The sequence below is a fragment of the Ptychodera flava genome, chromosome 21 (genome assembly GCF_041260155.1).
Source record: "Ptychodera flava strain L36383 chromosome 21, AS_Pfla_20210202, whole genome shotgun sequence".
Taxonomy (NCBI): Eukaryota; Metazoa; Hemichordata; class Enteropneusta; family Ptychoderidae; genus Ptychodera; species Ptychodera flava.
This window is the reverse complement of record NC_091948.1, coordinates 33145529-33158677: the sequence shown is the minus strand read 5'-3', so window position 1 is coordinate 33158677 and position 13149 is coordinate 33145529. Positions and strand designations below refer to the sequence as shown.

Here is a 13149-nt window from a genome sequence, read left to right as displayed (position 1 = left end):
AATATATAGACATTTTGCAAAGCACTTCATGAAAAATTGCAATAGGTGTCGTGAAGTGAATGATTCAACTGTTCAAGAAAACTTTATTGATCATGGTAATAATGGTCGTGATGACGCTAAATGCAAAAAAATACTATCAATTTAAATCTACTGAATAGTAATCATATAGACGGTCAGTAACCTACAGACAGGGTTAATGATAGCTGTGAAGCCACTAATTTAACATATATTGTACGGTGACACGATCATTGTGAGTGTGTATTATTTGCGAAGACCAGTTCCTGTAATAACATAACGAACATTCATAAATGTTTTGGTTTGCAAAGGTTTTCGCCCAGTTAAAGCGATGAAATTCGTTTCTCCGCTTCGATAAAGTGTGTATGTGCGATGTATGATAGTGAGCATGCGTGCTTGAGTGCTTCACGAACTCTACAACGTGTTGAGCGGTCTCAGTCAGAAAAATGTAACAACTTAGCCGGCTATTGAACCACTCTTTTTTGGGAGTGAAGATTTAGCCGAGCGGTTCTGTCTGTGGCCTCTCAGCTAGGCGACTGATGCCGTATGTTGTGGGTTCGAATCCGATTGAAAACTAGCCCTATTTTCAAAATAAAGTCCCAAAAACTTGTTTCTTTGCTAATCAGCCCGAATATCTATCAGCTTAAACTATTCAATCGGAAAAGTTCTAAAACGTATAACCATCTAAAAGCTCTGCTTTTAATAATATCACCGGAAATGAAGTGAAATCAAGTTTTTTTACTAAAGGGCTTTTCAAAAATAAATTAAAAACGCGTAATCACTAAGCGAATCACATATTTTGTCCCTTTTATTTTCTTACATAATAATGTAATTGTTTTGCCTCCAGTATTTTGGTCAAATGAGGATGCAAGTCGCTCTCAACAGATGTGCATCTGCCGAAGACAAAGTTATTTTGTTTTCGGGCTCTGAGAAACCTATTCTATTTAAATAAAGAAAAAATTTCAAAACAGCAGCATTACTCTCCGTCAGCCCCCCCAGATGACATGGCAAGATTTGTCTATATTTTGTCAAACATTTTAATATTTGTCAAATTCCTGGAAATTCTTTGTTTAAAAATGTGAGTTCTTGGAAGGTTATTCTATATAAAACATGGTGCTGATTCCAGACAGTGCAGCCTTATTGAACCTTAACTACAGCTTAAACAACCTGATGAATTTAAGTTCCAAGAGGAAATTTTCTTTTTAAAGCGTGTTAAGCATCTTGATATCACAATATCTTTGCCCGTCCGGATATTTTTCACTTATAATGATACGAATAAAGTCGGAATATTTCCCTTCAGAGTATATCGTGCTACATCGTATTCTTGATTAGCAATGCACTATCCATGCCACAAACTGCAACGTCGTAAAATATAATAACACAAACTACTTACGAAGAAGGCATTGATGCCAAGGGGACGACAGGAAGTTAAAGTGCTTGCGGCTTATTAGCAGCAGGCCTTTACATTCAGGCACTAGAATGGGAAACTCAAACTCAAAAGGGTTTGAAGATTGGACAGTTTGTACTTGAAAAATTGAAGAGCTGAAAGTGGTTTTTGAGATAAGAAAGCTGGCGACCGCATATATGTTACTATTACAACAAAGACTTTGACCGAAAATAAAGTTCTATCTTCCCAGTGGTGTATATTATACCCACATTTTGTTAAGTACTTTCTCACATATGTAAAAGTGACAGGAGATCAAGTTAAATGGCTCGAATCACTGGAAGAGAATGTTGCTTGTTTTGTGAACACACCACTCTGCATCGATTTTAAACTAATATAGTTCTATTATCAATAAAAAGTAACCAACCACAGCAAACTACAAAACATCCCTAGAAAGCTATACAAAAATATGCTATGAATCCAAGTAAAGTAAGACATAAGTGACATGCGCCCAGGGGATTATGGTGATACCACATGAGTCTTGGCAGTCAGACAGATAGAGGATCCTTTTGGGAAAAGGTGCAAGTTGAAACCATCGATCTGCTTTAGAGGTCTTGATAGTACCGCAATACCAGAAACCTTGCAATTGGAGTACTCGGTGGTAATGTTTCCAAAATAGAGATTGTACTGCGGGTATTCGAACTGTGCGGCAGTGGTGAATTCACTGCAAAGTAAAAATCCAATGTAGGCTAGCAAGGAGAATTTAGGCGGATTCCAGCATGAGGTCGAAGTAAGGCCTGAAAACAACGTTGCTAAGGGTTTGACATATATTGCAGAGGATATCAGCGGTGATTGGCAGACGTGGTCTTGTTCTTGTCCCTTGTTAACGGTGAATACCCCTTAGTTCGTTATTTATGCATGGATACGTGTGGCCTTGCATCGATAGCAAGAGATGATGACAGTCATTCATAATATAGTCGGTTGTGCATTCCGGCTAAGTAAACTTTGGTGATGGACAGTTTCAAATGGAAGTATGTGGCGCAATGAGCAGACAAAATATATAAAGATCTCCTTCGATACGGGAGGCAGGTGAGTAGAGTCAGAAGTGACTGACTGTGCCGTTAACTGTAATCATGCATGAACCCCTGATTAGTAGAAAGGGCTGTTCTTTGGCTGAGCCACTCCTGGTTGAACTTGATTACAGCCTGGCTCAGGGAAACATTACCTCCAAGGGAACTTGGCGAGGAAACTGATCCCCCAATGGTGCATTGTCCTGGAAACGTTACATCTGAAAACGAGATAGAGAGTCAACTATTGTGTTTACCAATATCACAATATCATAATATTGGTCTTCCCAGTATGTGTCGGGCATGAAACATGAAATGATGTGATGCTACGGTAATGACCAGGCAGTGCATTAATTTCATAATCAAAAGCGAATGGGAACAATCCTTGTTGAAAAATGTGAACTGTGGTGGAGTTGTTGCCTTGGAATGCCTTTTTCAGGTAAATAGGTGGCCCAAGAGTAGATCTGCACCGACGATTGGATAGAGTTCTTGAAAAGCTATTCCACTGCTCGTGGAGCCTATGGCTGATAAAGAAGCCTCCATGCCCTATACCGCTCGACGTCAGTTTATCGGTTAATGTCCGAGGCAGTTGTCATATCAGCATTCAGGAAAATAGGAACACTGTTACAATTTGTGAGAAAGTTGTATCATATAATGAGGTCCTGCCTGCTTTTGGCAGAAATGGTTAAGTAATTGTTTAGTTTTTTGTCTAGTCTTCGAGAGCTCGATCAGCCTAGAAATGAATGTCCTGCCGGGGACAACAACTCTGCATGTAAGGTTCATGTGCCCAGGAGGCTTAAAAGCTGCCTCTTTGTGCATGACTTGTGGTTGAGGAAAGAAATCAATAGCTCGAGTGGCCTCGCGAGTTTGTCGCTTATCCTAAGGCTGACGAGCTCCCATCTTGATAGTGTTGTTACGATGGTGTTACGAAGGCACATAATTTGAATAATAGTGATGGATAAACAATATCTGTGTTAGTCATTAACATACCATTAGCATTAACCACGTGTAGAGGAACACCTGGTTTGTTTGAATATTACAAGAGGTTTTTGGCTTTTGGTTTTTGTTCAGTGTGTCTTTGTCTTGGGCTGCAGTCAAGTTGTGTGAGTTTGCGTTCGTCCAAGAAATGGAGAAGTGATTGTAATCCACGTGTAAGCTTGACGTTGAAGTTCAGCTCACCAGTCTAGGTACGTCGGGTATGTCAAGTCGGACTAAATACAACGCTGCTCTCGGACTTTGAAATGTGTGTCTGCGCCAACAACTGTAAGTGAATTGTGTATTCAACTCCTACTGGAAGGACTTTGAAAAGGAACGTCTGGAACAGTGTATGTGCCAATGCGAACTGTCATCGGTAGACTCGGACAATTTACCGCGTGTTACCGCAGACGTGTGACGAAGTTCAAGAATCGCTTCTGGACGCCCGGCAGGACCCAGGACACTTTTGGTATTTGAGTTAAGGACACTTGTCTTGTAGCAACTAAATTTGTCAGTGTTTGTACTGTATATCATTTTACTGTGGAAAATAGACTCACAGTGAGTCGTATAATTTTGGTCTATTGTGTATCATTGCTGCTGCTGTCTGAGTGTTTGTGCTGCGTTAATTTTGGTACGTAACAGTGTCCAGTATGATACCCAGATACTCTAGGACGATGGTCACACCAACAGTTTATATTTTGCAATAGGACTACTAACTAACAGTGTGAGTAGTGCCATACTTCGGTCTGCGTGTAATGCGGTAGGGTACACACTAAGGAAATCATCAAGAAGGTGGAAAATGGAAAATAGGATAGTTACCCCGGGACATTTAGTCCTCGGACATTTGCCACCTACAATTTACCCCCCCCCCCCCCTTTCCGGCTATTTACCACTGGACACCTACCACTCGGACACTTATCACAACAGATATTTACCACCCGGACAGTTACCCCTTCTCTTAAAAATTAATTTTAAATGACGGCTGATTCATTATCTTTATTTTCAAATAGTTTCAACTTTGTTTTGACTTTGTTTTAACGTACATTCTACCCGTCAAACATGAAACTGGAGATGTTTGTTACTTTCTATGCGACCCGTTTTTGACTAAAAAAGACAAGAATGGAAAAGAGACAAATATCATTAGTGGCCTAGTCTTACAGTCAAGATAGGTTTAGGGTTAACAGATAAAGTGATTCGTATTGAGACATTATTTTAGTCCGTGAATAGTTTTTATTTTAATGTCATTTATAATATTCATTTATTATATAATGAATGGTTAGACATACAGTGTCAAGTTCAAGATCAACGTTTCAACTGACTGCCGCAGACAACTCCGCATTGCATAGTGGTTAGAGTGGGGTCTCTAGTTCGGGCATCCCGGGTTCGATTCCCTGATAGAAATTTGGGTAAAAATCAGAATGAAAAGTGGCACTTGCGAGGCAAAGTAAAATCTAAATCATGTGACACCCACAGGAGACCGTACGAGGTAAGATGCATGCAGTCGTTGCGATCGTTCGGGAACCTTTTTTCATCATTTCCCATTTGACATCGTTTTTGACAAAGCAATATTGTCATTATAAATAGTATTAGGGGTAAATATCCGGTGGTAAATGTCTTTGATGGCAAATGTCTCGATGGTAAATAGTTGGTGGTAGTTAGCCGGGGGGTGGGGTAAGTGTCTGGTGGTGATTGTCCAGGCGGTATTTTTCTGGGTGGTACCAGTCCTAGATCCAGGAAAAGGGGGCTGATATCATATCATTATGCGCAATCCAAGAAATGGCTGAAGAGAGGAAATCAAAAATATGTGGTCTGGAAACGAGCCGATGGGAAGTCGCCGTTCAAGTGTATGCCGTAGCGGTGTCTTGTAGAAGGATCGATTGGTATCAAGTTAAAAGCGTGTATAATGTCAGTTTTACAGCTCCAGGATCCCTATTCCTTTCCTTGTCCTGAGAGGAGAATGGCATGCTCAATTTTGACTTACGAGATGCCGAACCATTTTGATCGATGACAACATTGATGCTGGAAATGTTTAGGTCGTTGAATAGTGAGGAAAGATCAACTATCAGCCGTTTTTTTCGAAGAATATTTCTGATCCGCCATGCCAATCAGGTTGGTCAAAAGGGCCGGCTATGCCAATACTTTTTTACAGCTATGTCGATGATTTCGGTGACAATATCTGACTGACAGTGAGCGGAAAGAAGTGTATTGTAGTTTTCCAAGCCTGAGAGCAGATCGTTTACAAAAGTACAATCTGCATGTTAGGCTAGTTGCAGGGTCAGACTAGAAAATGTCAACAGGTGTAGAATCATTTGCTGGTAGTAAGTTTTCGGGCTGCTGTTTGATAGCCAGTTGCTTGCTTGAACATTTTTTCCTGGGATTTTGAGTGTGCGATGGAGAAAAACTGGAGACAGGAAGGAGTGAAAGGGCAATTATCCATCATGCAGCCAGTAGCGGAGTTGACTTTTATATATAGTTCCTTATCCTGGTAAGGCAAGTTTTTGCCCTTTTCTATCTTGTGTTGATCGCTATGCGAGCAACGTGGTGCCGGGGAGGTTTTTTCGAACCGTATGCTAGTTGAGAACAGACATTAGTGGCATAAAACTGCCGCACAAGTTGCATACTATGGTTACCATGGCTCGAAGATCGGAGAAGATGGAGCATTAGATGTATCAATCAGAGTGACACCGATCTTCTTTATTACAATGGTTGAGTAACAGCACTGCTGCCCCTTGCCGAGAAAGTCCGATGATACTAATAGAATGCCAGGCTGCCAAAAAATCGGAACATGTCAACAACTTCATGTTGATAAGCATCCAACTCTTCGCAACAGTTAGGGTAAACTTCACACAATGTTTTTGTAAACATAGAATACGAGAATGGATTCCTTGATGGTCAGCGCTGGGGCAACCTCAAAATCAGGAAATTGCCTTTAAGTTAAGGCTTTGTCGCTGACTATGACATGTCTTTGAGCGTCAGTAAAACTATAACCTGGTATGTGGAGGCATGCGAGATTAATATTCTTAACAGAAAGGATACCTCAACGCACCGAGGGTGATACAAGCTCATTGTGTGCTACATTTTCTGACGGAGTTCTATAGCAACACAATAACTCGTTGGATGTGAAAGCGAGGCCCGGTCCATGGGCGCCGCCATCTTGCTGAAGATTGGCTTAGTGCGCAGCAGGAAGTGACGTCTAAGGTGTTTGGTGTCATTGCCCATGACGATAGGTGTTAAGTTGCTGACATTTTTTCTGAAGGCTTGAAAACATAGAAGATGGTACATTCACACAATCGTCTTGATGATTTTACTGGACACAGGGGTCGCATGAACTTGGTGTCTGCGTGGTGAACTGTTGAATGGGTTTGACTCGCTACGGTTACCAACGTCTCAAGCTGAGTGACCAGACAAGAAGTGCCTATGGCGCAAGCATAGTTGTCAAAAGCCTATAACCATCTTGTCCACTGCAAAATATTTGCCTGTGTCCAGTCTTTTCCAGCAGAAAAGTGAAACCAAAAGCTATGGGTTCATTAATCTGACTGATAAGTGTCATGCTAGTTTACAGAGCATGTATGTGCTCGTTTCTGTACATGCACGTTTGACAATAAAGTTACTATAATGGCCACACACATTTTCAACTTTTCCTTCTTTTTATCAATTTTATTCGACGCACGTCCAATTTATGCAATGTATTTGATATTAGAGGAATGTGTAATTACGGGTCGGCCGTAGTTCTACTAGTTCAAAAGAGTTGGCGAATTCATTAACATAACAATAATATTAAAATTACTACACCCAAAGAATGTTTTCGATTACATTCAGCCTATTGTTTTTTGTGTTTTAATCAGCTATTACAGTACTTTAACAGCTTCTTTGGAGGTTCTTTCAAGAATGTCACTCATTAAATAGCAGAAATACTATCTCGTCTAATCTTAACAATTAAATGAGTGAAAGGACGTCTGCCGCAACTGCTCTGTCATAAATCAGTGAGAGGGGGTCTTCTTATAACTTGAAATATGACTTAAAGCGTTTACGAGATATAACCCCCAGGATTTGAGCTAACTTACTTTTTGCCTTTTTAAATACAATAGGAAGGAGAGCAGAGACCAATATTTTATGGTTATATAAAAAAGGAAAACTGAGACTTCATAGCATATGTTTTCCTGCTCAGTCGACAATGTTTATATATATTGGGTAATAATATAATATAACATATTATATTCAAACACGATTTATGTTCAAGCACTAACCTATTTCAGGAGCCTTCGTTTTGGGTGCTGGGGCTTCCGTCATGGATGCTAGCGTAGGTTCTGGAGAAAAATCACAGTAACGCTGTCAGAATATTCTACTGTTAGGAGAAAGTACTATGTGTACAGTAAGTATGTTATAACGTTACAACGGCAATAGAATTCATTACCACCAACACCTTGTCAAAATACGACCGCAGTTTTTAGAATGTTACTGATAAATTGTTTCGGTTCAGCATCGGAAGTCTCTTCATTCTTTTCAGGAGGTATCAAAAGGTTGAGAAAACTTTAAAATGTACATCCATATATAAAGTTTATATTATTGCAAGGCATGTAATGCCTACTTAACTAAACGGATTCCATAATGACTCGCCAGAGAGTCGACATGGACTAAAAACTTCAATATTTGTGATATGGTTGTTCATATATTCCAATATTCCAGTGTTATGCAAGTCTTCTATCACGCGTTTTTAGTATGATTTATCGATTAGCATTGACTTGATAGAACATGTTGGGAAATATAGTTTGCAAAGAGACATAGCCATATCTCTAGCAAACTTTTACATCAAGAATACACCAGAGAATTACTTGTCTATTACTTGTCAAAACATTCGAACGCATTTTTGCAGTATAACAGGCTGGTTGATAAGTGTGCTATCTCTCTGATGGCATCAGTGACATTGGTCCGTAGGTGTTGACTACTACTTATTTGACTTACAGATTGATACATGGCGGTTGTCGGGATGCACTTCGAAACACCATGCATCACTTAGCATCACTTCTTGGTCTTTGCAAGAGGTCCATATATCTTTTTTTACGATTTTGACTTTGTTGTGTCTACCAGTGTTTTGCTGTCTGTTGTGTTCTGTTTTATGTCTATGTTTATTAGAGGCATCATGGGCCAGTGGCTAGAGCAGTGGACTCACGATCAAAGGATGGTGAGTTCGAGCCCTGGCATGGCTGTGGTGTTGTGTCCTTTGGCAAGGCACTTTATCCTCATTGCTTCTCCCCACCCAGGAGTGATGGGTGCCTGGTAGGACAGGGGTTGTTATGTGTGCGTTTAGCTCTGCTGCGCTTATTGGCTGCACATGTGAGCTGTTGTTTGCTCCCCAGGGAGTTGAGTGGTATCATATTAGGTCCAGTGACCAGGGGTAATATAATTGTAAAGCGCCTTGATCACATTTACTTGTGGATATGTGCGCTATATAAGAACCAAATATTATATTATTATTATTATTATTATTATTATTATTATTATTATTATTATTATTATTACAAGTTTAGGGGCTATAAGTATTATATAGAAATCTAATAACAGTTCATTGAAGCTGTGGGAATTCTGAAAAAGAGGTGTTGTTTATTTTAATTTTGTCAATAGGGGTGACTTCTAATTGTCGTACGTATATTCTCTCCGCCCAATTAGGTGTTCCTTTTGACATCACTACCCTTATGAATATTCATATACTTGCAAAAACTGACAGTCGCTGTGTCTGGCAGCGCATGCTCACAGCTGCTGAGCTGCACAGCGTAGCCTTCGAATGCAGGCCCATCGTGGCAGTCGTGGGCGTGTAGAAAACAAGGCACAGCGACTGTGGACAGTCTATGCCAGTGTAATTGGCCTTGTAAACGTATCTTCAGCGTGGCATTTGTAGTTGTGGCGAAAAAAATAAACCCTCTCTGTATACTGACGTTGTTGGTTTTATTTTGTTCATGTGCATTAACTGTAAGCAATCAAGGAAGTTTTGGGATGGAAATAGAGCAAAGGCATGAGTTTCCACGAGATCTGTGCCACAAAAATAACTTTACGCATGGGCACTCTATTGCCAGTGGTGCGTGTAGCCTGCCAATATGAGCATGCGCGATTGAGTGGAACGTGCGCATGAATGTGTAGTCTGCACACTACGTCCCGTGTTATAATCATGCCATTCAGCTTTGCATGTTGACAGAAACTGGAATTACTGCAGAGAATACTTTTCAGGACATCACATGTGAGTCTCTAAGGTAACAAGTAGGACGTGTAGGAAATTCTTTCAGAAAGTTCACGCCGCCTGTGGCCATTTTGTGGAGTATATAAGCTTATAGTTATACGTACCTGGAGCGTATACAGTATTTCTACTGTACAGTGTACATATTGCCGGATAATATGCGATGGAATTTTGCGTTTCACGTCGTTCAATCATTCAGATGGAAATGCTGCCCTTCTCCAAACTTTGAAAAAAAACAGGGTGACAGATTTGGAATGCTAACAATTGTATATCAAGAATGACGTAATTTAATGAGAAGACATTGTATTCGAGCACGGCTACAGTTTTTGATTCGAGAACTCTCATCATGATGGACCGTGGTTGTATTCAACAATCAAGAGGGCAAGGGTGAGTCGAACTTTTTCCTATGTCAATGTAGCACTTGTGCAAAAATAAGCGAATCCACAGGCCTTTAGCGAATCAATAAATGCGTTTTTCACCATGCTGAAAGGTACGGTTGAAAGATCCGTCCGTCACTTTGGGACGAGGTAGATAAATGCAGTCAACCCAGCTGGGCACATAATGTGACTTTGTTCTGGAGATTACGAAGACGACCGGCCGTACGGTGGAACTTTGCAACAAAGTTTCAATATCTGAACTGATGTACTTGAATGACAGGCACAGGAAACGATGGCCAATAAAAACACATTCTCGTTGCATTTTGATAATGTATCAATCACAATGACACAGAAATTATGCCTCCTCTCGGCAGAAGGGCCATGGCCAATTTTTAGCCCTGCTACAGTATGTCTCAGTGCTGAAAAGGCCATGTTGTTGTCAGGTTGTCATGGCGACTTTTAAAATTTGCATACAACTCTGAGAGTGAAACGGGTTGTTAATAGGTCACAGAACTTTTGAGTCCCACTGTCGTCCATTATACCTGTTTCCTTGGGTGCAAGTATACACATCAAAAGACTAGAAAATTCACTTCATGGGCAGAATCTCGTAAAGTAGCCTTTTCTTGTCTGGTTAACGAAAGCAGATACCCCTGATCTAAAATACGTATGGTTTTAAATAAAAAAAACTGTGGTTACTTAATGGTTACCATGGCAACATGAAACAAAAATGAACATGGAGTTCATGCTGTGATAAATACACTTAGGAGAGCATTTGCATAGTAACTGGGATTACTTTTAATGGAATTTGGAAAAACTTTGAAATTTTAAAATGCAAATAGGTTACTATGTAAACACAGGGCAGTAAAAATGGATATCATGTTTTGTCTTTCTAACCCAAAATAACCCTTTGGTATAATATTTCTGTTGATTACTGGATTTTTACACTGAATATTTGGTCTTTCTAACCCAAAATATCCCTTTGATATAACATATTCTGTTGTTACTGGATTTTAGGTGGAATCTTTGAAAAACTGGTAATTTTTACTCCTGAATGGTTACCATGGAAACATCTCACATTAAAATGAGTGTGATTTTTTGGTGTGCTAACAAGAAAAACCCTTATTATCAATTTATTACATCAATCAATAGTTCTTTAATAGGAATTAGGGAAAAAGTAACATTTTCAATCCAAAAATAGTTACCATGGCAACTCAAAACATTAAGATAAGTCTGGTTTTAGTGTACTCTGACCCGAACTCCCCCACTAGGTAATTTTCATATCAATCAAAGTAACTTTTTATGGGATATTAGAAAAACTGAAATTTTCAACCCCTCAAATGGTTACCATGGAAACATGGGGCACTGAAATCGATATCATATTTGGTCTTTTCGACCCAAAATACCTTTATGGTGAAATTTTCACGGAAATTGAACCTATTATTATTCGCGTTATTATTTCTATATAATACTTATATTAATTATTATTACAAGTTTAGGGGCTATAAGTATTATATAGAAATCTAAAAACAGTTCATTGAAGCTGTGGGACTTCTGAAAAAAAGGTGTTGTTACTCCTGAATGGTTGCCATGGAAACATCTCACATTAAAATGAGTGTGATTTTTTTGGTGTGCTAACCAGAAAACCCCTTATTATCAATTTTTTACATCAATTAATAATTCTTTAATAGGAATTAGGGAAAAAGTAACATTTTCAATCCCAAAATAGTTACCATGGCAACTCGAAACATTAAAATAAGTCTGGCATTTGTGTTCTCTGACCCGAACTTCCCCACTAGATAATTTTCATATCACTCAAAGTAACTTTTCATGGGATATTAGAAAAACTGAAATTTTCAACACCTAAAATGGTTACCATGGAAACATGGGGCAGTGAAATCGATATCATATTTGGTCTTTTCGACCCAAAATACCCTTATGGTGAAATTTTCACGGAAATTGAACCTATTATTATTCATGTTATTATTTCTATATAATACTTTATTAATTATTATTATTATTGTACTTGGGCCTCAGCCCAAGTACATTTGTTTTCATTCCGTGGGAAAAAACTCTGTAAGGTATAACCATTTCTGGCTGAGACCAGGGAGGGCAAAATGTCTTGGCTTCATCTTTCTTGGCATAATAAATGGCGTAATGATGTTAACTGAATGGAAGTGCTGCTCTCAGCCAGTCTTGAATAAGTGAGATGTGAATATTAATGCTTCTCTATCTGAGTTTTTGCCACAAAATCTTCTGAATATAATCAAAATGTGCATCGAAATGCAACAATTAATGCACCCTCCGTTTCCTAGGCGATGGCACTACCCTTGCTACACCCACTGGACGAGCCAAAGTGGGAGGGGTAATTTCAGTTTGGTCGAACAAGAGGGCTCGAGACCAGAATTTAACATTTCAACTTGAAACATGTTTAATCGCTGACAAGATGTGGACTAGTGTTAATCAAAGCAAAAGTGTAAAAAGGAAAGGTTTTATATCCCGGACACAATGAAAAACATTACGACTGGAAACTGTACCCCCAGTTGAGAATAGTAATGCCCACAGCGATGGAGAACACTTATCCTTGAGCTGAGAAAACCATACCATCATTTCGAAATAGAGCTGCAGATTCGAGAAGCTCGTTCAAAATAGCTAGGTACACCCCATAAAGGGGTGGTTTCGAGTTTTGAGGGCAAATTTCGCCTCCTTCATATAGAAATCGTACGTTTGTTTTTCCAGGAGAACACACCATTTGACACAAAATTTGCATGTAAAGGGGTCGCCAGTAAGCACGTGGTCAAATCTGGCATAAGAAGCAATATGAAATGTTGGGTAAAGCCAGTCCAAAATAAACTGATTTGAACTTTTGTGTTTTCTAATTTATACCACTGCAGTAACATTACCTTTTTTGACAACATCACACAATGTAATACGTTTTGAAACTGAATACTCCGACGTATTCTGTGTCTCCTTTGCTAAAAAATACGGTATGCCGATTACCATGTAAGGAGATGATGACGTCAAGACAGATTTGTAGTGCGTTTGGTCCTGGATGGTGCACGAAGTTTTGTCAAGGTAGCTTGTGTATTTATTTCCTAAATGGGA

General features: G+C 39.4%; 1 protein-coding gene across 1 annotated transcript in view; it reads right to left on the bottom strand.

Moving 5' to 3' along the window:
• LOC139120966 (apolipoprotein(a)-like) overlaps positions 1–13149 on the bottom strand; it is a 65658-nt gene that overhangs the window by 45464 nt on the left and 7045 nt on the right. The window contains exon 4 of the mRNA XM_070685553.1: positions 7689–7748. Within this exon, the coding sequence (XP_070541654.1) occupies positions 7689–7748 (60 nt within the window). The remainder of the gene's footprint in view (positions 1–7688; positions 7749–13149) is intronic.